This window comes from Bemisia tabaci, chromosome 4, assembly GCF_918797505.1.
Source record: "Bemisia tabaci chromosome 4, PGI_BMITA_v3".
In the NCBI taxonomy this organism is placed as follows: domain Eukaryota; kingdom Metazoa; phylum Arthropoda; class Insecta; order Hemiptera; family Aleyrodidae; genus Bemisia; species Bemisia tabaci.
The window spans coordinates 17,740,642-17,768,467 of NC_092796.1; the positions used below are offsets into that span (position 1 = coordinate 17,740,642).

The 27,826-nt window shown below is 39.1% G+C and overlaps 2 protein-coding genes across 2 annotated transcripts in view; one reads left to right on the forward strand and one right to left on the reverse strand.

Moving 5' to 3' along the window:
- Positions 1-27,475, reverse strand: part of Adsl (adenylosuccinate lyase) — a 33,810-nt gene extending 6,335 nt beyond the window's left edge. The window contains exon 1 of the mRNA XM_019047510.2: positions 27,164-27,475. Within this exon, the coding sequence (XP_018903055.2) occupies positions 27,164-27,304 (141 nt within the window). The 5' untranslated portion in view covers positions 27,305-27,475. The remainder of the gene's footprint in view (positions 1-27,163) is intronic.
- Positions 3,040-11,025, forward strand: Ssk (smooth septate junction protein snakeskin). Its single transcript, XM_019047511.2, has 3 exons — positions 3,040-3,433; positions 7,870-8,076; positions 9,547-11,025. The coding sequence occupies exons 1-3, from the start codon at positions 3,383-3,385 to the stop codon at positions 9,769-9,771; spliced, it is 483 nt and encodes a 160-aa protein (XP_018903056.1). The 5' UTR covers positions 3,040-3,382; the 3' UTR covers positions 9,772-11,025.
- Positions 27,476-27,826: the final 351 nt, after the last annotated feature.

The window sequence follows — 27,826 nt, forward strand, 5'->3', positions numbered from 1 at the left end:
CAAAGATTCCACTGTTTTTTTATCGTAAGATTGTAGTTTTGAAGGAAAGTACTGCTAAAAATGTTTTAAATTGAATTTACAGGTATTTAAGTGGAGAGGAAGGAGAGAAAAAGAGAAAAGAGGGCAGGGAAGGGATAAAACTTGAGGGCAGAAACTTAGGCCTCCCCTGAGCGACCGTCCCCTCTTTGGAGCCGGTTTCCGACATTTTCCACCTCTGGGCACCCCCAAGAATGAAGGTCTAGAACCGCCTATGCTTTCGACCGTCTGATGATACATGAAGTGAGATGGTTGAATAATGATAGTGGGTATAAAGAACTTTCCTAACTTTTCTCGGAAAAAATATTTAATCAGGAGAGACGAGGCATCGTTGGAATGCTCATACGGCGTCGAAACACAACATGGGCCTTTCAAGCTCTACCATTCGATGCCGCGATTATTGTGACGCGGGTTCGCATAATCGCGCCAAACACAGTGCGGCCGGCGTTAAACTTTGACGGCCGGCGCCTGCAAGACTCTCGAAATACTTCACGCATTGCGCCAAACGACGCGGTCGAGGTTCAGCCTATACTAGCGCCTGCAAGACTGCCTGAATACTTCTCGCATTGCACCAAGCGCGGTGCAGTCAGTCAGTTGGCGTGAAACGGTTATTAGCGCCTACAAGACTGTAAGAATGCTAATGCTGTAGGACTGCGTGTCATCTTTCTTGACTTCCTGCTCCAGTTATTACCATAATTAAATGAAACATATATATATACTCATTGTTACGATTCAGAAACTCGGATGATAGTTAAATTCTTTTGGTCCCATTAAAAGACAATATAACGAACTAAAATAACACGTCGAAATTTTCGATACTAGTATTTGAGATAATTTCGGGAAATTCGCAGAAACTTCTCGGAAAAACTGTGTGGAACTTTTAAAAACGTTTATTAAAAATAAAACATAAAAGTGGTGCATAACGTTGCAATCAGAGATCCGGGTGCAACGTTTTCTTCCGGGTGCACCCGTCGGATTTTGAATCCATTCAGCTCTTAAAAAACTTGAACGTGGCTGTTCTACGATTTTCTTATTGTTCTTTTTTCCAGTGGTTGGCGGCCCCGTAGCGGCCATAGGCCCTTAGTTCACTTTATAAATGTCTATGAAAGCTCTCTGGGCTATTCGTACTGCGAGAGCTATCCACTGAAGAGAGACATGCCCGCAGGTGAGGAGGGGATGAACAGTCTTTTGCGATATAGTTATCTACCAAAAACTACCAAGGTTGTCAGATTAACGCTTTCTCGTTGAATATTGAATAGTCTCGCAAACCTATGATCTTTCAGTACCAGAAAAATTCGCGCAATTCTACGCATCTCCAAAAAGATAAAAAAGGGGGCATTCGCGCAACCCTATCGCAGCCGTCCCTAGGCCACCACCTCCCCTTCCCTCGCAGAACGCCTAAATCAATCTCGCCCCGGGTAAAAAATTCATAATTCAGCCTTTACAGTTTCTAGGGAAGGCCTTTTGGAGGGCTCGTCCCCCGGATCCCACTGGCTACGCTTATGGTGCTTAGTTTGGGTTTTTTTTTTCTTAATTCGTTCGGATGTGCGTTGTGTTGAAGGTTGCTGCCTAACGGTAGCCAGATAAAAAAAAAAAATAATAATTCGAAGACCTTATCTGCATTGCTTGAACTAGCGACGCGAAATTTAATTTTTTGGATTTGCTAGGTATATTACCTATTCGTCTTATGGGACCTTCCTTTTTTCCCTCGGCCTTAAATTACCGCCTCGAACATTCTTTTAAATGTTTTTTCACCATGTTTCTCTACTGTACTCACGATGATAACTACATTGTTGCAACATACTTTTGAGGTTCTCTCCTAGTACATACCCGTCATATGCCTCGACAGCTGCTACGCAAGACCATTAATCGCCGGAAATAAGTTTCGCAACGCTGCGATTCCAGTTCATTTACTATAGGGCCACTCGAGACAAGACTTACGCATCCGCGATGTCGCAATGCGGGAGTAGGAATGAGAGAATAGTACACAACGGAGCCCTCCTTCACCGACACTTTCTCATTTTAACATCTACCATTGCTTCCTACAGTGGGTTCAGTCAAAAATTTGTGGGTCTGAGATGAACCTGAAGGCTCGTCACCCAGAAATGTTCCGATTTTAGGAGTTATATGTATATTTCAACCATTTTGGGCATTTGTTTAAGAGAGGCAAAAATTTACTTGAGGGAGGAGGACCAAAATTTCCCCCCAAAAATTCAACTTTGAGGTGCATCGGGGGGGGGGGGGGGGGGCGGTCATCCTTAAACGACGCGCCCGTTTGAAATCTGTAGTAAACATATTTTTTATTTAAGACATATTTTTTATTAGTCGTAACAACTTAAGAGACTTAATTAGAAATAGTTTTCACGCAGAACCCTGAAGTTCGGAGTATCAACCCCATTCTGGAAAGCAAATAAAGGTGACTTTACAACATTATCCCTGACACTTGCATCATTTCCCCTGAAATTTCCAGGTTTTCCTATATACTTTTTAAAATTCCCTGACATTTCCCGGTATTTCCTGATCGTGGAGACTCTGTTTTAATGACCATGTATTTGAAAATATAATTCTCTAAAATTGATTTAATCAGTGGCGTGGCGTGAATAATCGATATCTCGCCATTTGAAGCTATGGTAAAGAATCGATTACTAAGGTGTTCGCTGGGAACACCCTGATAATCGATCTTTTTTTATAGGTTTGAGTGGCGTATCAATCGATAAATCGCAAAGCACGCCACGCCACTGGATTTAGTCTAAAAAATTTGCCACTTTTATCCCTTTTGAGAGAAAAAAAACCCCTGACAGCAGGACGCAAGGACGCTCACACTCGGAATCTCTCGGAGGCAACGATGCGACTCATCCTGCGAAGGTGCAAGAGAATGAGTTCCGGACGCATACAATAAAAAATGAGAAAATATTTCATAACCCGAACGAACACACCTGTAAGTTCCGATCGCTTTATCTCAAGATTTCGGCCCTATCTTTTGAGGGCTTAGCTCGAATGCGCGATCCTTCAAACACGCTCAAGAGTTTCGCCCGCGCCCTCGACTGCGAAACAGGTGCCACCCGAAAACCGTCACTGCTTCAAGAACCAATAGGATAAACGCGAATTTTCCCCGGGAAAATCCTACGTTTCCTTGCTAGAGCTTTTAAAATTGCAAAAATTAAACGTCTGAGTTGAATTTTCTCGTGTGGTTGATTCATTCGCGAAAGTGCGGAGATCGTTTTTTTTTAGATACAAATAATTTGGTTCCTTTTTTTCCGAGTGTTGTGGTTTCAACCCCGGTTTAAGAACATTTTCAGTATTTTTTCTAGTGTCACCGTATACAAAAAACCAAACTTAAATCAAGATGGTGAGCATAGCTACGATTGCGACGATTGTCATCAAAGTTGTGAAATTGGTAAGTGAAAATCTTCTTTTGTGTCGCACGCCAAGGCACTTTTACGATATGCAAAGCCAGTTGCTAAAAATGTTATTTTCACGATGTCAAACGTGCTTGCCCTAACTAGCGTTTTTTTGCGGGAATAAAGCTCTCAAGTGAGCAAGAGGTATAAGAAATTTACCACCGCGGAAAACGCACTCCCTAGGGTTACATGATAGTTTTGGACATTGTGGGGATGGTTGAGGTGAGGCTACTTTACTATCAGGGTGTAAGATACTACTAAGGGTATCAAGGTACTATTAAGGTGGGGCACAAATCGCTTATTGATATTCAAAAAAGGCGTGTCCGTCTAGGGTTCTTATACAACTTTAGCGGCTTTGTCGTCTGAACTTGATGAGGAATATTTTTTGTAAAATGAGAAAGAAAGAAAGAAAACAGATAAAAACGAATTTCACAGAAAAATGTTGATCAGATTTTCTTCTCAAAAAATGGAATATGCGGGGGAATCTGCGAGGTCTCAAACCAAGATAGGTATTTTTTGAACTTACACCCGCGATTGTTCACATCATTGTTTTGAAACCAAGCTGCTTAAAATTAAGTTGGTCTCCTGTTAGTTTTTCATCCATAAAGAGAAAAAAAATTTAATCGCGGTTCAATTTCAAATGGTATAAGATTGAAGCCCTTTCCTTGAGAGTCTCGGCTGAGAGGCAACTATAGGTACCCGCTCAAATGCTGCCTGTGTTGCAGATCGTTAAAAATGCAGGCACTCTAGCTTTTCTTATACCTTGAACCGGAAACGCGCAAGGCAACACACGACAGGCGAGGAAGAGAGAGAGAGGTCATCTTCAACACATCTTATGACACCTTGTGGGCCATGCGATATCTTTAAAACAACCTCCGACGCGACATTACACACGCACAAGTATGAGATTGGACGCACGTTATCCAAAAAAACAGCGTATATCGACATGAACTTGCCATTACAGATGGTCATATTTTCATAAATTTATCCCACGCTGAATGCATAAGACATACCTATACATAGAATCAAACACTGGAAAAAAAAACACATTGGATATAGAGTCCAGACTCTTAAAAACATCGACAAGAAAAATACTCTTGATTCAATCAGATTTAAGCCTAAATCAAGAACCAAGCCTCTTAATTTGAGCGGATTTCCTTGATTTAAGCTTAAATCTGATTGAATCAAAAGTATTTTTCTTGTCGATTTTTAAGAGTCTGGACTCTAGATCCAATGTGTTTTTTTTTCCAGTGAACTCTCAACCTTTCACTAACATATATTTTCAAAATTGAACGCATACCCGCGTAGGTGAGCAAATAGAAGCCCGCTCAACTACTACGCAAGTACCTACTACTTCTAGTTTGTCTACCCTTCCTTCCCTTTGAGACGCACCGATAATGCACATTTGAGCCCCTCTGATTAACAGACAATTAGGTAATCATCCTGTCATAAGAGTTTACGGAAAACATGGATTGCTGATTTAACAATTCAATTGTTAAAAAGAGTGACAACCCTGTTTCAAATGTATAATTTACAATAAGAGAAAGCTAATTTATTGTACAATATTTACCAATAATAAATCTAAAAAAAAAATAAATTAGCATTTTTTACTGTAACATCTGCATTGAACGACTAAAACGTGCCAGTCACTTTTTTAAACTACAAAATTGTGAAATCAGCAATTTAATTTTTTCCGTGAAACTAGCCCCCCTCTCGCAGCCGCCACGCCACCTAAGAGAAATCATGCAACGAGGATATTGGCATGTTTTTCATAAATTCACCATCGTTTTGTAAAGAAAACAAAATATAAAAGCATAATTTTCCAAATACACGAGCTTATGCAAAATACTACAGGTGCATATTTGGGTACACGCGAAGGGTTCCCACCAAAAAGTCATTATTAGTCATTACTCATTGATCTGGAACGAAGCGTCTTCGGTGCAAACAGCTCATGCTATGTTGCCAGTTTTTTGCGCAAATGAATCTGATTTAAACCCTGTTCCATTGAGTGAAAGTCGACTTTAAGTCGGTACGATCCGGCAGCCCTGCGCTGATAAGATACCCGGCCCGGACACGCGAGTAAACAAAAAGCTCCAAGTTCCAAGCTCACAGGAAATACTCACCCAGACTTACGCCACACAGTGGATCTAGTCAATTGGAGAGGTCGGACAAAATTTGGAGACTTTAAACGCTTATAACTCCGTTCATACAAAACTTTGAGGTTCTAAAGTGGTTCCATTGGTTTCCTCGTGAACTTGCCTTCTAGAAAAACCCCTTAAATTTAAAATGTGACGAAATAAACATCAAAATTTGCAGTTTAAGTCAAAAATTTCATGTCCGACCTCTCTGATGAACTCGTTTCACTGTACGCCAAGTGTTGCCGTCATACTTCTGTAAGTAGCAGGGCCAATGGAAATTATTATTCTGAGTAGGTAAATAAGCATTAGCCCGTGACTCATTTTTCATTCTTTTCTTTCCTTCCCGAGTTTCTATTTACTCAACTTTATTCCATACATCAATTTAATTATGTAGGTATTCAATGCGCGTGGATGTGTCACGCGAGAATGACACGCACATGATTATAGATCCAAAATTTCATATTTCCGAGTTCCAACAATTAAGGGCTCTGGCAATTTTTTTTTTTCCCCCAAAAATAAAAGTACATATCATTCTACCTGATTTTTGGGGGAAAATCGCTTTTTGAAATCCCTGTGTTTATCCCGACTCCCCGACAACTGCCCTTGATTTTTTCGGAGATTTTTGGTTCTCTGATGAATCCCGACTCTCTCGATTTTTCGACGTCCCAGACAAAATAATTTTGATTCAAGTAGGGGTAGAAATATACCCACATTAATTTTTCACGGTGATTTGAGGTAGTAGTTCAGAGCTGAATTATTGGGTCCAACTCATCTTGCCCAAAAGTTTTCTGACGTAGTGACATGCTTAGGTAGGTATGTAAATTATATTTTTAAAAAAAAATAAATAAAGTAAAAAAAAAAACAAAAGAAAAGGGAAAGCATGAGTGCCTACCTAAGTATTTTACGCAAATCATACCTAAGACCCCTTCCCATAGATCCCATTTTTTGCGCTGTTTCGAAGCCGGTGAGGTGACTCATACAGGTAGTTATTTTCGTAGACACTTGAGAGCGAGACTAAAGACAACGCCTGAAAATATTTACACGCGAGCTGACACGTTACACGTCACCCTTTCATTCATGAACTCATTACTACGAGCTGCAATGAGCTGGCCACGTAACCAGTTCAATGAGTCATGAATCGTCGTTTCATCCACCTGCAGGGCGCTTCCACTTCCGGTCGCCAACTTCCGGAAACCCCGTTAAGTAATGATTCATCTCCTCATAGGCAAGGCGGATGTGGTGACATCTCGTACCTAAGTACCCTCCTGACGTCTTACGGTATTCGGTACAAAACATTCTAATCGCAAGACGAACGGACTGCATTTTTCAAAAAGGAACTACAATTTCTGGTTCATTTTTGAAAACGCCCATCTGCACAGGGGGAACTAACGGCACGTGTGTTGTTTTTAAGATGAGGTAGAAATTGTGGTTCCTAGTGTTGCAAAATGAGCAGGTCCAAATCATGCACCCTCTACCGTGGACATAAAATTAAAATGTACGGTCTTGGGCTTCGCGTGCGGCTCTTTTGATGAGACGATAGGTAGGCAACCCGGATTGAACGTAGCACCAGGAAATGTGCGGCATCAGCGTCAGCTACCTGGGTGAGCGGGTGCCAGACCAAATGGACTACATTTTGCAATTAGGAACTATACATCCGGCCCGTTTTAAAAACAACGTGTGTGCCATTAGTTTCCCAATGCTCATAAGTGTTTTTCAGATGAGCCAGAATTTATAGCTCCAAATTGCAAAATGCAGTCCAAATGCTAGACATGCGCAGCTATGAGCGGCATCTGGTTGTACGTGTACACCAAGTTGCAGGATTTCACATGAAGGCGCATTACCCCTCAAGCAGTCAGCTCTCCCGCCGCAATGGACCCATTAACAAGTTATGTGGAACTAGGAAATTCTTACAGAGAAAAATTTAGAAAGGTTTGCGTGAAATTTAGAGCAACTTTGTATCTACTAAAATTAAGGGATCAATTTTCATTAAAAAGAGACTGAGCAGATTATTTTCGACATTACATCACGTCGGTTGTGCTAGAAAAACAACTACCTACTGTTCTTTCAATGTTCAAATACTTCATTCAGGCACAACAGAAGAGAAATGTTGAGAAAATGACTGAAGATCTTATTTTGGGATTTGCGGCGGAAATGTTGGTGTGTATTTTTAACATTTAAGATGCGCAATGATACAAGACATAAATGGCGACGACCATTTTTCCATGCCTCACTTTCCAATATAAATATGTGATAGATGTTTTCATTAATTGAAGTATTTTTTCCTGTCTGTGTAGGTGCTGAACATTATAATTTTGATCCTGTATCGGACAGGTTACGGAGGAGGATTTTTGGGAGTAGGAGGAACATGGAATCTGAACGAGGAGAAGAACCCAGATGCCGAAATAATAGCATCAGGCGTCTTCGTGGGCTTCGGAATATACACCATCGTCACTCTCATTTCCTATGGTTTTGGAACGACTGAGCAGAAGAAAACTTTGGTGGTAAGAATATAACTTTTCCTCGAGAAATATTCTTTTAAAAATATGGATGAAATAGGGGGACTAGATTTTAAAAAAAATTGATTTTTATACACTCTAATAGGTAAACAAGGTGTCTAATTTTCTTTTCCATTATGGGAAATCCTGATTTTTGACTGCAAATTCCGATTCCCTGGTAAAAATTGGCGATAAGAGCTGCGTTCCAAAATACCATAGGAATTCTTATAGCCGCCTAAAGAAAATCATAGGTGTAGCTGGCTGTAGAATGCGGAGAAAATCATACGGCCGGGCTATACGAAGCGATAAAAAATTATGCAGCCGGGCTATAGTTCCTATCGCCGGGCTTTACACTTTATCGCCTGGCTGTTGCTTTTTCGCCATCGATTATAATAGGCTATAAGAAATTGTGTAGAAATTCGTGTGCTTTGGAAATTATTAAGTTTAATGCGGAACCACCTTAATATTTACAAAACACACATTATATTTTCCTTTAATACATATTTTTTTCATCAATTAAAATGAGAACAATCCATACAGGATGTGCAAACATTTCAAAATCATGAGTTGAATAACGCTGACTCCGCCAGATTAAATATTATAGCCTAAATACAAAGCGGAGCAGCGACGCACTGGCGCCTACAAACCTAACAGGGATACTTCACGCATTGCGCAACGCGTGAAGTCTCCCTGTTAGGTTTGTAGGCGCCAAAGCGCGTTTCGCGCTAGCTGCCCGCCTGCCGCGCCGCAGCGTGCCACGGCGCTTGAAGCAACTATTTCACACCAGAGGTATTACAGTATCATGCGAAACTGAAGGCGCTCTAATATATTAAGAATGGCAAGCATCCTACGGAGCTTTCCTTGCAAAATAAATCGAGATACTACGGCCGAAAAAGAGAGCAGTAGTCCAAAAACTCACTAAGTCCTAGCATCCGTAATTACTAAGTAACGTTTAGCATACACTTTATCGCCTGGCTGTTGCTTAATCGCCATCGGCTATAAAAGGCTATAATAAATTGTGTAGCCGGCTATAGAAGCTATTGGAAATCTTACAGCCGGCTGTAGGTCTATGGTATTTTGGAACACAGATTCTACTGCCAATTTTTACCAGGGTTTCATAATTTTTCGAAATCCTTATTTTTTGTGGAGAAATGTAAGTAACTTCACAAAAATATTTCGATAAAAAAATCGGATCGGATGGCCGGCTTTTCTCGAATCCTGATTTTCGACCGATTTTTCCTCGAATCCTGATGAAATTGGGATTAAATCCTGATTGACCTCAAATCCTGATGCAAGACACCCTGGTAAAGGATTTTTTACCAAAATTAAAACAAAACTTTCCTCATTTTCCATCGATTTGGTAATTTTACAAATCCATTTTTCATCTGACAGGAAATAATGTTGATTCTGCCAAATTTTTTATACTGCACAATACGTCGGTAGTATGAGTAATTTTTTCCGATTTCTGTTTAACAGGACATAATCATGAACTTCGTTGGGACAATACTATTCATCGCTGTTGGTGGAATCGCACTGCACTACTGGTCTGGCTACCAAAATGAGCATCACTACCAGAAAGTAATGCCCGAACGCACGATAGGGCTCACAGTGGGCGTTCTCTGCATATTCTCTGGAGCTATCTACTTGACCGATGGTGTTCTATCCTTTATACACTTTGCAAGGGATGCAGAATACAGATAAACCTCCCCTGAAACGTTATCATCTCTGACTGTTAAAATGAAAATGAAAGAATAACAAACATAAACTGCCATTGGATGTTTCACTGATGAAAGACCAACAGCACATACCTCGGCTACAAGTTTCAAAATTTGAGCTCGGCTTTCATCATTTTAGAATATAAGTGACCGACATAATTTTCTGGATTTTTACAGAATATTCTTCGCAAGACAAAAATATGAGGAAACAGTAAGAGGAAGTGTTGCTTAAATTGCACTGTAACGATCTGAGATAAAATGTTTTCAACTTTCACCAGTATTTTGTCATTGCAGAGCATTTTGAGACAAAGGTTAAATGGACTGCATTTTGCAATTTGGACCTAAAAATTCTGGCTCATCTGAATAAACACTTGAGTGCATAGGGAAACTAATGGCACATACGTTGTTTTGAAACCGGGACGGAATTTATGGTTCCTAAGTGCAAAATGTAGTCTAAATAATTCCTCCGTTCTAAATGCTGAAAGCAAGGATTTTGATTGTTTATATCTGAAATTAGCGAAACTGAAGGAGGTATTCGTGATCTGTGCATTGTAAAAAAGTATTAAAAACTTGGTATCAGGATAAGTCACGATTGGTTTTCAGCCCCACTGACTGTAAGTTTTCGTTGCGTATGCAGAAATTCATATTCGTTGAGTTAGTAAAAAATTATTTTTTAATACTCAGACTCGGTCTTGGCTTTGGATAGGTAACGAGTGGGAAGCCATCACATTCAGACTTGCGAATTTGTTCAGAGCATGTAAGAAAATCGTAAAAAGAGGATGGGAATTTTTCGTTCACTGCCAAAGATACTGTTGAGTAAATTGACGAGTGCTCAATTTCAATGCTACATTACACTTGACAAAATAAAATCAATAGGTAGCCAACATAAATGTCCCATCATGGGAGAACCTTTTAAAGACTCAAGTAGCATTGATGTTTTCTGACTGTCATCGACTTAATCCTGTGTACTTGTAGCATAACTGTAAATGAACTCCATTTTACAAAAAGGATCTAAGTGCCATTCTTGGCTTGTGTTAGAAACAATAGATTTGCCTCAAGTTCCCACGCGCAGTTAGATGCCTCTATGGATAAACCAGAAATAGGAGTTCCTTATTGCAATATGTAGTCCAAATGTTACTTTAAGATCTAGTTGTATTTTTTTATACTTTTGCAGCTTAAATAATTTTAAAACTTATTTTATACACTTGTGGATGAAATAAATGTAAATTTGAACAAATAATTTGTCAGCTCTTCTTTAATACCAGATCACAGGAGAGTTATGGGTTGAAATCGGATCAGTACATGTTTAATAACTTGTCATTCTTGTTGTATTTCTCTAAAAAAGATTAAATGTGCTGTTTACCAAGAACAGGTTCATTTTTGAAGAATCAAAGGAAAATATTCTATAGTAAATAATATTTATTGCTATTGGATAAAAAAAAAAAGAACTTATGAAATAAAGAAAATCGGAAAGTTCAGCCTTGGAGAAAGGACCGTGGAGACCTGAAATGCATCGGAATTTCCGTTAATTTAATTTGTTGGTTGAGTTTCTTAATTTTCCGATTTTCTATGTTTCATTCATTAGCTCACAGACCTCGTTTTCCCATAACTTTCGGTTTCATATGTAAAGTTACTCATAATAAGGCAGCTAAATTTTTGAAACAACTTATGGCTATTTGCTGTGAAAATAAAATAGATTCTTTAAGAAAAAAGAAGTATATTTAAGACTTTCAAACAAATTGTCTAGAACTTTAAAAATTACATGCAATATTGCGTATAAAATAAATTGATACATAAAATGAATACATACAATCATAATTTTAAACAGAAAAAATGTGAACTGACAGGAGAATACTGAAAGACTTCCTGCAGAGAAATTATACACTCACAGAAGTACATAATTTTTAAAAGTAACAATAAATACCTACATTAAACTTGAAAAATCTAAGTATTGACCGGTTATCCTGAGGAATAAAACATCCACTCAAAAGAGAACAGCACACAAGTGTAAATTACTTAGGAAGATGACTCATCTTTTGATGGAATTAATAATAATATATAACACCTTCTAGCACTAATCTAAGAGAAAAAGCCATATTACATGTATAAAATCATTTATAAATGGTCTTAAAATTACCTCACTGCATGCTGATATAAAATAATGTCAATGCCTCAGCATGTGAGCTCTGTTCGATTTCATAAAATGGAGACAGCAAAAGGGTGCATAAATGAAATGAGTTGAAAAAACCTGGCTTTGATGTTGTAAAAAATCAAAAATTAATTGTCACAAAAATCAATCATTGGGAGAAAAGAGGAAAATCAACGATGAAACTTAAGTTAGAAAACAATCAATAACTTCAATGATACCGACTGATGAAAAATTTAAAAAAATGTTCAAATATAATGGTAATTTCTGTACACATATTAGGAATTGGGAATATGCTATTTTATATACGGCAAAAGAAGTAATCATGAGAGACGTACTGATAGTGTGATAAAAATAGAGTTACATTTTCTGCTTGAAAGAACATCTCGCTCTTAAGATGAAAAATTGCAAATAGAAAAAAGCAGTTCTCTTCATTAAAAATCTCGTTTTATATGCTGTTCTTATCAATTTAATGCAAATGAAGCTTAGTCAGAGGTATCCATAAAAAAGTGATGTTTCCGCTTTTTAAATTGAATGAAGGGAGTTACACAGAAGTACAGTGATTACTTAAGGAGCAATGGAACAACAAGAGCCATTTGGCTGGCAAGTTTCTGCAAATTAGAGCTAATTTGAGGGAGTAAGTAGCTAATGGAAAGTGAATAGGAAGGGAAGTTGTCATACAAGCTTGGGACCAGCAAAGCTATCATTTTTAAAAAGGAAAACTTCAAAGCCTCCTTAAATGTGAATCATTCTTCTTCTAAATTTGCAGACTGGATGCCATTTAATAATTTCAAATGTACATCATGAGCAGCCTACATGTTCTTGACAGACTTAGGGTAGCATGAAACCTTAAATTTTCTTAAAATTTTTGCGGATCAGGAGAACAACTATTTTCCTGAGATGTTCTCTCTTCTGAATTAGTTCGGGATACTTGTATATTCACGTAAGAGTTGCGAAAACAGATAAGGCTGCTACACTGATATTAATAATGACAACTGATGACCATTGTAAGACAATAATTTTCTGCTTTTCTCTCCATTACAAATTAATTATGATGGTGGAGAGGTGTTATAATAAAAGTCAGAATATTAATACTAGTCGCATAACTGAAGTGACAGAGTTCGTAGACCTCAGTAAGCTCATTAACAGGGCTGAATTGTGTCCACTTTAGCGATCCTGAATTTAGAAAGTCCTACTTGTTGTCAGAGGTTTTCCAGGCTTTTTACTCTCAGTTTTTCTGAAAATTTTCAGAATTGGAAAAATTTGAAAACTCAAAGTTTTCTACTGGAAATGATGGAGGATTACAAAGGTTTCATTGCTCGTCGGCTACCTGCAGTTCATGAACTATCGTGAGGAATATACAAGCTTATATTAAAACACCTTTTGTGACATGATGAAAAGGACTTACAATTAGTAACATACAGTACAGTTATGAATCAGCCTTGCTATCTTACTTAATGATGATAGTATCCAAATATTGATGAGAAGGGGAGGCTTGGCTCTTAAATTAACTAAAACCACACCTACAATGATAAATTACACCAAAATGACAGCTGATTAAATTCAGTGGTGACAAACCTGACTCTACGGACATAATGATTTCTCTATTGGCTGAATTTAAGCAAAATAATTATTTTTCCTTGGGGTTCCTTTGCAGATAATTCTTACAAAGTTTAATAAGAGATAATACAAAACTTTAAATCTGCATGGTTTTTACAGGAGTTGGATAAAAAACTATGTCTGTCACCTCTGTCACCTTGCGGATTGAACAATTCAGTCATCAACCTCTTCCTCTTTAATTATTTTCATTGCCCAGAGGCATTGGGGAATTTAAAAAGTGTAAAAAATGCATTACTGCTGCTTTTTTCTTATACAGGGTGGTTTAAAACAATAACATCAGATCGAAAACAAATTAATAAATGTGAAAAGATAGGGAGTGAATTACAAATTAATTTATGTCAATGATTAAGGACTTAAACAAGAAACACGTTTAAGGGAGAAATTAAATGTTGCAAAGTTTAAAGGAAAATTTCGGCTTATACTTTAAAAATCTGATCTCTGAACATCTAAACCAAGAGCAATTTCATAAAGGACAAGCTGAGTAAATTAAAATCAATTTGCGTGATGGATTTGGACGCCAAATTTGAAAGATCAGTATGATTGAAATTGAAGGGATGTGATTGAAAAATTATAAATTTGATGTAAAATACAATCGAATAATAAAGATTTGTGATACTTTGAAGTTTAAGATTTTTTGATTGAACTGATTACAACTCAATAGAGAGAAAATTTTAAATCAAATTTTCAGAAGCTGAATTAGATTGGATACTTTGTTCATGCAATTTGCAGTTTTTGATCCTAAAAATGTTTACTTTAATAAGATTTCTATAGAAAAAAGTTTTTTATTTGACCAACTTAAGTTACAGGAATGTTGTAAATTAGAGTGCTGTAGCACACTGAATAGCTGTTTGAAATTACTGCGATGATTGAAACGGATTGATAAAACAGGTAAACTATTAAAAGACTGTGCATATAGATGAAAAAATAAAAGCACAAATTCACAGTGTGAAGTTGACATACTTTAACTGCAATAAAGTGCACTTCATACTTCATTCCTATGGAAAAATTTGGTGAATTTCAATAATCATTTTTCACTTGATGAGAAAAATGAAAAAATATTAATTCTTGGAAATGATTTGTGAATTTCTTTCACCTTTTAAAAGAACAATTCTACAAGAAGAGTTCTGGGTTACATAGCTCAATTGTTCTTCCCGAAAAGAGACATTGATTTTCACTTGCTACACATAATTGCAAGCACTGGTACTTTCTCCTCCACTCACACACTACCTGGCTAACCCTTGAATGCTCCTACTTCCCTGATTTTTCTCTTAATTTCAAAGATTAGCTGGGGAATGTGCAAGGGGGTTAGAGGATTTCAGAGCAAGATTCTTGATCAAACGTTATGACCAGGAAAATGATATGATAATACGGGATATAAAATGATTCAACAGTAGTGAAGAGAATGCCCGCATTGTCTGATGAATACAGAACTACTAAACCTTAATTTCAGTGCTAGAGTATTTCATTTCATCTAAAATTATTTTCTTCCAACAAGAGAGATTATCAACTTGAAAATCAAGGAACAAGTCTCTCATGTTTTTTTTTTTCGTTTCACATGGATGAACTGATCTTAAAATTAAGTCATTTTGGAGGTAGGATGTACATTGATTTCCTACAGTTCAAAATTTAAGTTCACTAGAGAAAGTATTTCGTAAAATCAATGTGATGTTAGAGAGAAAAATAATTCAGCAAACTGAAGTACAAAATTAAAGTATTTACAAACAAATCAATATGAATCTATAGATTACAGTTTTAAATTAAAAAAACGGATAAGAAAACATGCAGAATCAAAGTAAATGTAAAAAACTTAAGAAGTACAATTTGCTTCCTCAAACTATTTTAGCCTTGTTTGAGATCCAAGAAAATTAACCTTCCATTATCGTTAGATAAGTAATTTAAAGGGAGGAGAGCTGTTAACCTCTGAACTTAACGCCACTGGCCTATGCCACGCTTGTAGGATCTTAAATGAAGATTCGTCTTTGTTAAAGGCTTCTTAACACCTTTGAGATTCATTTGGAGATCATAGTCGCCACCATTGCCGTACCAATGGGAGATGTTCATTCCCAAGACCCCAGCATTTCTGTTGTCAGGCAGAAGATCTCTGCTGTTAAAGTCTTCAAAATTCCCGCACTGAAGATCTGGAGGGGCAGGGTGGATGCTGCCTTGATTTATCAATCTTTGCGAATCTTTCTCTTGACGGCTTGAATCATAGGGGCTGAAAAGAACAATACAAACTATAATATGTACTGGTAAATTAATGTAACTAACTAACGAAGACCATGTCTAAGTTTAAAAGAGTAGATGCCGCTTTCTTACATCCAGCAACTTTACAAGTTAGTGTTCTTTGATTATTTTAAAAAGTAAAGGAACATTATCAACCAACGATTATCACTTTTTTGACAGATTTCAATTCAAAGAGCATGTTTAATTCGGAGGTTTTCAGTATTAAGATCCAGAATTTTTACATTAAGAGAAAAAAATTGGAAGCCTTAAACTTTTCCTAGGGGAAAAAATAAATGAAAATAGTAGGTCAAAAGAAAAGCTACAAATCATGCTTGCATACCTATTTGTTTTGGGATTTCAATGACCGGCAACATCGTATTTCTTCATTGTAACGTTGCATTACATTCCAAAATTCAAAGCATTTCTCAGAGAATCGAGGATGTTGCAATAAAAATCAGTAATAATTTACTTTTTCGGCACATCTGACAACGCTGGAATAAAGTTGAGGTGTAGGAGAAGCAAGCAAAGCACATTCAATTAGTATTGCGTGCAAAGAACAGTAAACTTTCATTACAACGCCTGAATGCAACTATTCGGGCTCCACGGATGTCTGTGTTGCATACACACGGATTGGAAGGCGTTTTGAATATTCAGGCACTCGACGCTTCACCCGCGGCTCGCGACTATCCAGAATGGCAGAGTGCCTTCAATTTTTCGTTTATAGTCCAGTCAATCTAGCATTTTTCTGGGAAAATCTATATATAGAAGGTTTTTTTGCGGAAACATGTTGCATTAGGCAACCAGAACAACATATCAAAAGTTTACCAAAATCGGCCGTCCGCTAAGGCCGCCATCTTGAAAAAAGGGGGGGCGGGGGGCCAAAATACGCCGCCGGCGACCGGTTTTTAGCTTTTATCTTGAAAAATATCGATGCTACGGAAAAATGTCACTGAACCTTTTAAAAAGATCATAAAATTTCCTATTAGAAACACTATACATTTATCAAGTTGCGACTTCTGGTTCGTGAGATATGGCGGTAGTTTCCTGCGGCTAGGAAAGTCAAATCTTGCGAGAAATCACGTTTTTTCAACAAAATCTGTAATTATCTTAAAAACGGCGAGTCTGAGGCAAAAAAGTGTTCTCACCGGAATGAAAGAGCATGAAATTTCCATGCTAAAAATGCTTATGAATTCACTAGGGGGTCCGCCCCCGGAGCGCTATGCGGTCCGAACCAACGGCGGCTACTACGCGGTGAGGCTCGGCTTGGCCGCGCCATGCATTGTTGCGGTCCAAGATGAAACGGCTTCACTTTTTTGGTAGATTTACCGCGAGGGTAAGTCATATTATCCATTTAAATATGTGCTAATTTCCTTTCATCATGAACCCCCCCCCCCCTCCCCCTTAGGTCATGCATGTTGTATAGTTAACAAATGTCAACGGTCGCGCTTGAAGATAATGTTATTATTTTATGCTTTCTTATTCAAATTAAATTTGTCAAACAACAAATCTTCTTTTTTCAAAGTAACTAAAAGGAAATGAATTAATACAAAATATAGAAATAGGAATAAGACAAGCATTTCTTCGTTTATTACCTTAAGCGGTGGAATCGTTTATTAATACCTATGTGTTGAAAAGCATGATGGTCTTGAAGGTTCAATTGTTTTTGATGGATACGAACAAAAAGCGCAACAGATTCTACAAAAAGCGTTGAAAGGTGACGACGTGATAGCTTTAAGAAATGTCCTGCCTTAATTTTTTGTGAGGACACTCCTCTATCCGTGGCCCAGGACTTGCTTCTATCTATAATGAAAAGAATGAGGCGCGTTTGATTTGCTTGCTATCGAAACACTTTACTACAGGGAGTCAAGTTAAAGTATCTCAAGCAGAGGACGATGCGGATACTCTCATCGTAAATGAAGCTCTCAGTCTGCCGAGAGGAACGAAGAAACAAGTTGTTATCGTTGGTAGAGTACCTATATTGAGAGAGTATGGCCACTGGGCCCCATGGAGAGACTTTTAGGACCCAAAAATGGCGGTGCTTTGTTTTGGTTTTTGTGGATAGGAGGGGGGTCATTGGCAACTTTTGACGGTTTTCACCAACCGCACTTGCTGCCAACCTTACTACATCTAAGATAATTTTTCTCAAAAATTGCACACGATTAGCCTTAAAAATATGTAAAGAATCGCAATAGTGCATTTGGGTAAATTTCTCGTTACGATAAGCAAAGAAAACTACAATTTGAGTCATTTTGCATCACATTAATTTATGGCGTCCGCCATTTTTGGGTCCTAAGGGCTCCATTCAGCCTAAGATGGCTGAGCCAATCAGAGGTGGTAACACCGGTGGCCATACTCTCTCAATATAGGTACTCTAATCGTTGGTGAAGACATTGACCTCCTTGTTCTAATGATAGCTTTGACGCCTGCATCAAGCGACGTCCTATTACTCAAACCAGGTAAGGGCAAATATGCAGCCCAAATTTTTAGCTCAAATCAATTGCGAACATCGAATGTAAATTTGAAGAAGAGCATTCTGTTTATCCATGTCGTCAGTGGATGTGATACTACTTCAGCATTTCGTGGCAAGGGCAAAGGCAAATTTATTAAACTGTTGGAAAAATGTGGCGAAGTCTCTTGTATTGCTGAGAAATTTGATGAAACCGACTGCACTCAAGATGAGCTTTGTCAAGCGGGTGAGCAACTCGTTCTTTTGCTGTATGGTGCTGAAAAATCAGTTACTGCTTTGAACAAATGCAGATTTCAATGTTTTAATCGTGCTTTGGCAAGGCAAAAACTGAGGTGAAACTGCAAACGTTGCCTCATCCAACTTCAGATGCGTGCAAACAACACTTCTTACGTGTATATTATCAAGTTCAACTCTGGAGAGGAAGAAAACGGAATCCCAAAGAATAGGGGTGGAAATCTTCGGAACTCAGGCTTCTCCTTGTGCCTATGCTCAACCCGCCTGACCCCCCCCCCCCCCCCCAAGAACTTTTACAAATCATCTCATGTACATGTTCGAAAGGCTGTAGTAACCGCTGCTCTTGTAAGAGAGCTGGTCTACCATGCAGTGACATTTGTCTACATTGTTCCGGCTTGGGATGCAGCAATCAAGCAGAAACACTCATCGAAGAGGAAGCAGAGGATGAATTTAAACTCCCTCTTTCTATATTTTGTATTAATTCATTTCCTTTTAGTTACTTTGAAAAAAGAAGATTTGTTGTTTGACAAATTTAATTTGAATAAGAAAGCATAAAATAATAACATTATCTTCAAGCGCGACCGTTGACATTTGTTAACTATACAACATGCATGACCTAAGGGGGGAGGGGGGGGGGGGTTCATGATGAAAGGAAATTAGCACATATTTAAATGGATAATATGACTTACCCTCGCGGTAAATCTACCAAAAAAGTGAAGCCGTTTCATCTTGGACCGCAACAATGCATGGCGCGGCCAAGCCGAGCCTCACCGCGTAGTAGCCGCCGTTGGTTCGGACCGCATAGCGCTCCGGGGGCGGACCCCCTAGTGAATTCATAAGCATTTTTAGCATGGAAATTTCATGCTCTTTCATTCCGGTGAGAACACTTTTTTGCCTCAGACTCGCCGTTTTTAAGATAATTACAGATTTTGTTGAAAAAACGTGATTTCTCGCAAGATTTGACTTTCCTAGCCGCAGGAAACTACCGCCATATCTCACGAACCAGAAGTCGCAACTTGATAAATGTATAGTGTTTCTAATAGGAAATTTTATGATCTTTTTAAAAGGTTCAGTGACATTTTTCCGTAGCATCGATATTTTTCAAGATAAAAGCTAAAAACCGGTCGCCGGCGGCGTATTTTGGCCCCCCGCCCCCCCTTTTTTCAAGATGGCGGCCTTAGCGGACGGCCGATTTTGGTAAACTTTTGATATGTTGTTCTGGTTGCCTAATGCAACATGTTTCCGCAAAAAAACCTTCTATATATGGATTTTCCCAGATGACCCTTATTTAGAGCTAAATTGACATAGTATAGAACAAAGGTAAGGTTGATGGTTTAATCAAAGTTCAAATTTCCCTGACTTCTCCCGGACTTTCTTGAAAAATTCCATTACCACTCGCGCTGGAATTCTGTGAATTTTCTTTGACTTCTAGATAAGAAAAAAAAAAGTTAATTTAAATCTAAACAGCTATGCCAACTTGGAAATCGAACGGTACATAGAATGTCGCGGATTCACTACTCGTGGCACTCGCTTGGCGGCAAAAAATACCCGAAAACTCGGCAACGTTGACGTGTGGTGCGTACCGGCGGACCGGAGCGCAATAGAGGTTTTAACTGTTGAGCCACAGCCCTGAAATACTCTGACTCGGAGTAAAATGCCCTGACTTTCCCAGGTTTTCCCTCACCTTTGCAACCCAGAAAAACATATCTTAGGTTGCTCCACAAATCATGCTAAAATCTTTGTTGTACGAACGAAGGATTGAAGACGCTCTGTAATTTTGGGTTCTGCACCGCGAGTGAAGTGGTGAGTACCCGGAGAATCAAAACGCCTTCATCTCCGTGCGTATGCAACACAGACATCCGTGGAGCTCGAATAGTTGCATCCAGGTGTTGTAGCGAAAATTTGGTGTTCGTTGCATGCGATACTAACTGAACTTGTTTCTCTTACACCTTAGCCAAGTTCCAACGTCGTATATTGTGTCGATGAAGTAAACTTTTACTGCTTTTCATCGCGACATTCTCAAGCGCAATGGAGATGTTGCATGTGTAAGGAATTTGCGATTTGACTGTTGATTCGTACGTAAAAGTTTGCGAGAAACACGATGGTGCCACTGGTTTTTTCTGAAATCATCTCCCAAGCTCAAAAAAAGCTCTCAACTTGAGGCAAAAATGGAGGGGATATCCCACGCTATCCAGAGAGTCCACGTCTACATCAAGACAAACTGTCCATGCAAAGATAGGGAGCGAATACATTGACAGGGCTGCCACTTTATTTGGGGACTCCAAAACTGAAAACACGGCATCACTGCTAATGTATTTGCTCCCTATCTTTGCATGAAGAGTTCGTCTTGATGTAGAGGTGGACTCTCAGGATAGCGGGGGATATCCCCTCCCTTTTGGCCTCGACTTGAGAGCTTTTTTTGAGCTTGGGAGTTGATTTCAGAGAAAACCAGTGGCACCATCATGTTTCTCACGAACTTTTACGTAAGAATCATCAGGCAATTCGCAAATTCCTCACACATGCAACATCTCCACTCTTCAGCTGCGCTTGCGAATGATCACGTTTTTTAGAATTTCACCTAGAAGATACGAACCTTGTCACGGACGAGTTGGGAGACTCGAGAGAATTGGGCTCCCTCGGGCTGGACAAGACGCGGAGCGGCGAATTCGGGAGGGATTTGGCCCCTAGGGACCCCGCGCTGGGCGACGAGAAGACGTTGCTTCCAAAATCCAAGTCGGCCGCTCGGAAAGCGTCCAGCGAGTTCTCGGGGGCCGAGAAGTAGGACTGGTCCAGGTCGCGGGCGGTGCCGTTGGTCAAGCCGAGCGTGCGATAGAACTGGTTGTCCTGCACCGGGCTCTGCCGCGGCGTGTAGTTCAAGAGCCGGGGGTTGTTGAAATCCTTGGGGTCGTAGTCGAACGTGAAATCGTCGCTCGTCATGCTGTTGTTCGGGCTGAAGCTCATCCGACTCAGGTGCCGCGTCAGCAACTCCATTTGGTCCGTGTTAGAAGTACGCCGCCCGGTGTTGAAGTACTCGGGGTCGGTGTAGAAGCTCGGGTAACTCCCGCCGTTCATGACACCGAGGTAACTCGAAGCGTTATAATTCGATGCGCCGGAATAGTCCGGAGCTGTGTAATTCGAAGGGGTACTATAGTTTGACGCATTATTGTTGTAATTAGAGGTAGTGTTGTAATTCAGTGCAGTGCCGTTATAGTTCGTCCCGTTGTTGTAACTTTGAACGCTCGCTGCTGAGTAATTCGGAACGCCTGAGTAGTTCGATGCGGAGTAATTCTGAGCGCAATTGTAATTCGCTGTATAATTCGGGGAGTTTAAGATCCCATTGAGGTTTGCGAGAGCTCTGTGGTTTATCTGGTTGTAGAGGTTGGGGGTGGAATGGTTGAGCGAGGAGCGACTGGAGGCGCTCGGGTGGCCGTTTGGGCTCTCATGTAGACCGTTGAGTTTGTGCGAGGTTCCGAGGGTGTTCTTCTGCACGCCGTTGAACAACGGGAGGAAATTCTGGAGGTTTTTGAAGTCCGAGGGCGAGATCCGTCTGCCCTTCTTGGTGTTAGCTAGCTGCTGGCAGAGTTGCGACGGGAATGTGGAGTTGGAGTTGTTTCTCGACGCCGTCGATGAGTGATGATTATTGTGGCCAGAGTTCCTCTTCGTGTCTTTGTTGTAAAGGCTTATATGCTTGTTCCACTGTAATTAGAAAACATGAAATTAAACACTGAGGAAAAAACATACTATGGGGGAAAAAACCTAGTGATACGGATTAAAATCTTTACTCTTCCGTTTCTCAACATTCAGATGGGTACTAAAAATAAGTTTCGTTGAAGCCAAAGAAAAAATAGACGGATTCAACCTGAATCTTCTTAACTACATCAAACGGCGTAAAATTTCCTCTCATGTTTGATTCATTATCGAATAATTCAGCAAAATTCTGACTTAAATTTTGACAGAATATTTTTAGAAGAAGTGGAACATCCGAAAAAAAAATCCCAAGGCATACTTTACAATGATGAGTACTCTATTGGCTAGATAAATGCTAATAAGAAATCATGCTATATGAAATGTAGTTAGGTCGATTTTGGTTAAATCCGCCAACTATTATTTGGGTTCCACAACCGCTATTGATGTAAAGGAATGAGGCAGAAGTCGATGTCGGTGATCAACACTACATTTCGCCTGATAATGGTCAATGGGCAATTTGTAGGGCAATTGGCTGAACAGACTGCTCAACAGGTCAAAAAGACTCTTTAGTCATCAACAGGCGAAAATAGTGGTTGGTCCTCGAAAATGACTTCAACACACTCGGAGACAGGCATACTTCAACACTGAGCCATTAAAAGGAAAACTCCTAAGTCTCAGGTTGGAGTAGTTCTACCTTACTCAAGGAAATTTATTACGTATATAATTTCTGGAGAATATTTTGATAACAAAATAAAATGACAGTTGATAGTTTTCGAGGAAAACATTTTTTTATATATGTATAATTCGTGACGTTGAATATATATATATATATATATATATATATATATATATATATATATTAGTTCTTTACTATGGTTAATCAATGTCCAAGAGCATCTTTCCGTAGAAATCAAAGCGCATTTTAAGATGGAAAAAAGATAATTAACATTAAGTACATGCTTATTTACAGAGGCAAAAAAACAAACCAACAAAAACAAAACGAAGTTCAAATGTATTAAAATGAGAGTCTTAACCGCAGTGGAGGATTTAAGAAAGCAGGAGGTGCTTTTCATTTACACCATTGTAATTTGTAAAATGCAGGTAGGTAATTAAAGCCGCCTGGACCGTAAAGTGTTATAAAATAAGAATCTATGGATACTACATAAATTAAGGCTTCATGGCGCGAGGCCTCATCTCAGGGGAACGAATCGACTCCAGCGGATATTTCATTACTAACGACTAATGTGCCCACACGATTCGCCTTCAAAATAAGAGTATGCAATCCCACCGCAGGTGCTTTCGAATACTTTTCGTCTGAAAAAAGCTACCCAGGAGCCGGTAAAACAGAAATTTCGTGGGAAAGGTTATCAGCCCCGGGGAATATTGACTTCGGAGACCAATTCGAACCATATGTGCGGACTTGAATTCAAAACTTAAAATTAATAGAAGAGAATTGTGAGAGCTATAGAATGCAAATAATAATCTCTCAGTTGGAACAGCAGATACAGACGCAACTAGATTTACTTCATTAAATCGACAACAAAACTTCATACGTTGATAATAGGCGACGTCACGATATACATCTCTGTTCATTTTGCTCGCGCTTGCGTGGTAGTCTAGTCGAAGAAAACATGCTTATGTGAATGAGACAATAATAGGTCAGGAGAGGAGTGATAAGCGCTTCGCCGCAATATTGATAATCGCCGCGCAGTTATTTGTCAGTTTTCAAGCGTCACGAAGTATCAAAATCGTGAAGAAAAATAGTAGGGGGACTAAGCAACTAGATAGGGTGTTCGACGAGGCAATTGATGCGTGCTGTTCACATTTCCTGTCAGCCGGTTTAAAGTAAGCGCGGGCTAGTTAAATTGTATGTCGCAGAGGTATAGGCAATAGATGCCGCATGCAATGACGAAGAAAATTCAGGAAGCCGTAAGTAAAAAGGTCATCCTCATTTGGTATTCTCTAAAAAGGAAAAATCTAATGACTTGAATGGTGACAGATGTACATCAGAAGAGAGGTTCTTGTTATATATTTAAGAGCCAAATTTTTCGACACAAAAAGAGTTTAGCGCAGAACTGGTGATAGAGAGGTTCCCGGTTCCCTGCAACCACCACTGCAAGAGCATCACAGCCAAAATATAGGGTGTGTTCATGACCGAATTTTGGTACTAAAGCTCTTGTATGTGTCAAGAATTTGCGATTTCGGTACAGATCAGTATTAAAAAAATCTCTCTACTTTGAGAGCTTTTTTTGAGCTTTCAAGTTGCGTTCAGAGATGGCCAATGGCACCATCGTCTTTCTCGCAAAATTTTACACAGGAATCAGTACCAAAATCGCAAATGCCTGACATTTGCAAGAGCTCCATTGCCACCCCTGAGCCGTCAATATTTCCGACTCTTACACCGGGGGGGGGGGGGGGGGGGTGTCGGATCATGCCGCAAGTATTGTGCCAAAACACTTTTACATGCAGATTTCCGGACTGTAAAATATTTTACTGTCTATATTGGTAACATCTTGCACCTGATACTTTTGGATTGAATCGCTACGTCGCTGCGCCGCCTTTCCGGCGCAAAATTTGCTGCCATTGATGGCGGTCTCGACGGCCTATTTATAAATTCGTCCATGGGCGTGTTTAAATTAAATGAGTTTACAACAATCCTTTAAAAGTAAATGAGTACATGGACAAATTTTAGGTACGCCCACCTAACCGAAGTTTGACCCTTACCCGAAAGTTGGAGCACAAACTCATAACAACAGCGCAGAAAATCGCAGATTCGGATAGGGGGACATTTCAAAAACTATCGATGATACATAAAAAAAAAAAGAAAAGAAGTTGCGGCAACATTCATCGATTCATTTATACAGAAAACCCACACAAAATACACATTTTTAAACTTAATAAATTCGAAAACGTAGCGAAAAGCGCAAAAACGACATGAGGCGCCATTTGAATAAATCCCATGATGGTGAATTTGGATTTTTGAATCGATAAAAACGAAACTGATCGTTATTCCTGCGGTGTCCTTCTTAAAAGCTCGCAGTATGCAAAGTAGTATCTCGCCAAATTGAAGGCGCACTGTCAACTAAACAACAGTTTCATCGAAAAACAAGATAAGACTGCATAATGCTGACACTCCTCATGTGAGAAGGCACACCAACGCTCACGCGCAGAGCACATATACTTCATCTTCCTTCTGTTTTTCCAGTAATAATATAGGCTGGGAGTTACTGAGCATCAGGCGACGTAAAAAAATTGTTAATAAGAACGAAATACCTTCTTAAAAGGTGAATCTGTACAAAAATAATGTCACCATAATAGAACAAAGTGCAGATGCGGAGAGAGGTTACTTTATCAGGTTCATCCGAAGGAAAATTAGATGCAATTAGCTCATGATTTAAGAGTTAGAAAACAGGTGCTGTTAGCTAAATAACTGGAGATGAAATAATCAAGTTGGAAGGGATGGGAAGAGAAGAAATTGCAGGGGGTGCTAAGATCAATGCAAAACCAGTGACACTCATAACAGTCATGAAAACTTACCCAGACATAATTTTGTGTGCGGTGACATGTTTTCCGATGGTTTCATCTGTGCTGTGATAATGATGAGACTGTAATCCTCCTTGGCGACATCACATAAGATCCAGAATATTTAAGACAGATATGATAATCTTAGGAGACTATCCAAAAATCCTCAAAACATCTTTACGAGGTATCTTTAAGAATAGAGCAATAATATCCACTGCCTTAAGAACTGTGCGATTAAAGTGAGAGATAAATTGATTGACACTTGGCACCACAATTATTAGTAACTTTATTTTACGACTGCCGAATCTCTGAAAACGATTTCCGGAAATCTGAATTATCGTGCGATGAGAAGACAAAAATTTTCCAATCAGATGAAAAGAACCGCCCCAAGAGAGGGTTTTTCATGACCTTTCTCTGCCGATCTTAGAAATTTATTGACTTGCAAGTGAAATGAAACCTTATCAATGGTGTAAGTCTACAACCACGTATCCCGGTTCGCAACTTCGCAGACTTCCTGTCATACTTTATTTTTTAAACGGAAAACTAATCAAAGGTAATTCTTTAAAACTGCCTGGATTTTTCTTCTGTGCCGAGAAAATTCTGCGAAACCTTCAAAAAATGATGTCAATTGGTTCTCCATTAAAAAAATAATATCAAGGCAGAGATTTTCAAACACCGCAAACGAGATACGTGCTTGTGGACTTATGCCGTCATTATGCTGAAGTTGGCCAGGGGTAAAGTTTTAGCTCAATTTCAAAGTTACTTCCAGTGATAGAGCCTCACTCCATTGTATTCAGCAATGAAAAATGCGGAGATGATGCTGAACATGTCAATTTTATGTGACTATATCACCAAAAGTAGCTTTGACCTCAACCTAAAAATTTCAACAATGTCTGTCTCATTTCAAGGTTTAATTCTAGCCACGGGGCAATGAAATCTCCAAGTGATATGACTATGCAGAAAATTGATGAGACAGAATTATTACTTGCCCTACTTCCTTCTATGTTCTATAGACGCCTCTCTAATCCATGACCAATGTTTCTTGTGATTACGCTTATCAAATTCTACATGGTGTCGCTGACTGCTAGCACTTCATTGAAAATCAGATACAATTCATTTTGAACACAAGAGAACAGCAATTATGAACCAAGCTAAGAGTATATCATTTCTTTGGCAATTATGAATTCTCATTTAGTTTAGGTGAGTCATCGTTTGAGAGTTCTCTTGAGACCTGCGGCTGAACGTTTCTTCGGCTTACAATCTGAGCTACCGGAAATTTCTGCTACTTCCGATTTGTGCATTTTGCTAATTGTGAAATTTGCGAAAAGAAGGTAAAATCTAAATAGTAGCCAGTCAGATTTATAACGCCATAAAAGGTTGGTAACTTACAGAGGTTGTAGCCATGATAATAAGGTATCAATCCGGAACCAAACGTTACGGGTAACAGACCGAGAGATAAAGTTTTGACATAAATCCTACCTTCTCAGCTTCAGCCAAATAGACCCACAGCCGACGCCACGTGGTGAACTTTTTAAAATCACTAAAATTAAACTGCATCTCTTTAGATGCATATCTGGTGGAGAGGGCAGATCGGTAGCCTTTATACTCTTCGTTCGACATGATAATAATTAAGAAGCACCAAAAATTTGTGGCACAAACGATTGAAATAAAAGAGCGCGTGTCCAGAGAAAAGTCACGAGTCTTTGCCTTTATCTAACGAACCACACAACAGCACCACACACAATCCGAAAAAGGCTGACGGCTAACTGATAAAGGCCGATTGACCGTAAACAAATGACATAACCTAAAACTCGTTATCAATAAAAACAACAGCTGAAGTACCGCATTGTTGTGAAATGTGTTGCTGATTTACACACATATCTATACGGCTCATTGAAGTTCAAAATTGGGAATTAATGGTTACAAATACGATCCTGACCACGATTTTTCACTTTAATATCTAAAAGATGACCATATAAGTGACATTGACGACCAAGTAAAAATCTAAACAATATTTACTCTTGCACTTTGGCAACATTCAGTAAAAAAGGCGGGCGCTACGCGCGCGGTAAAGAGAGGCGTGTTCTGATTGGCCGGTACAAACTATTAGCTTCGAAATCGAGGCGCCAAATTCAATTTTGC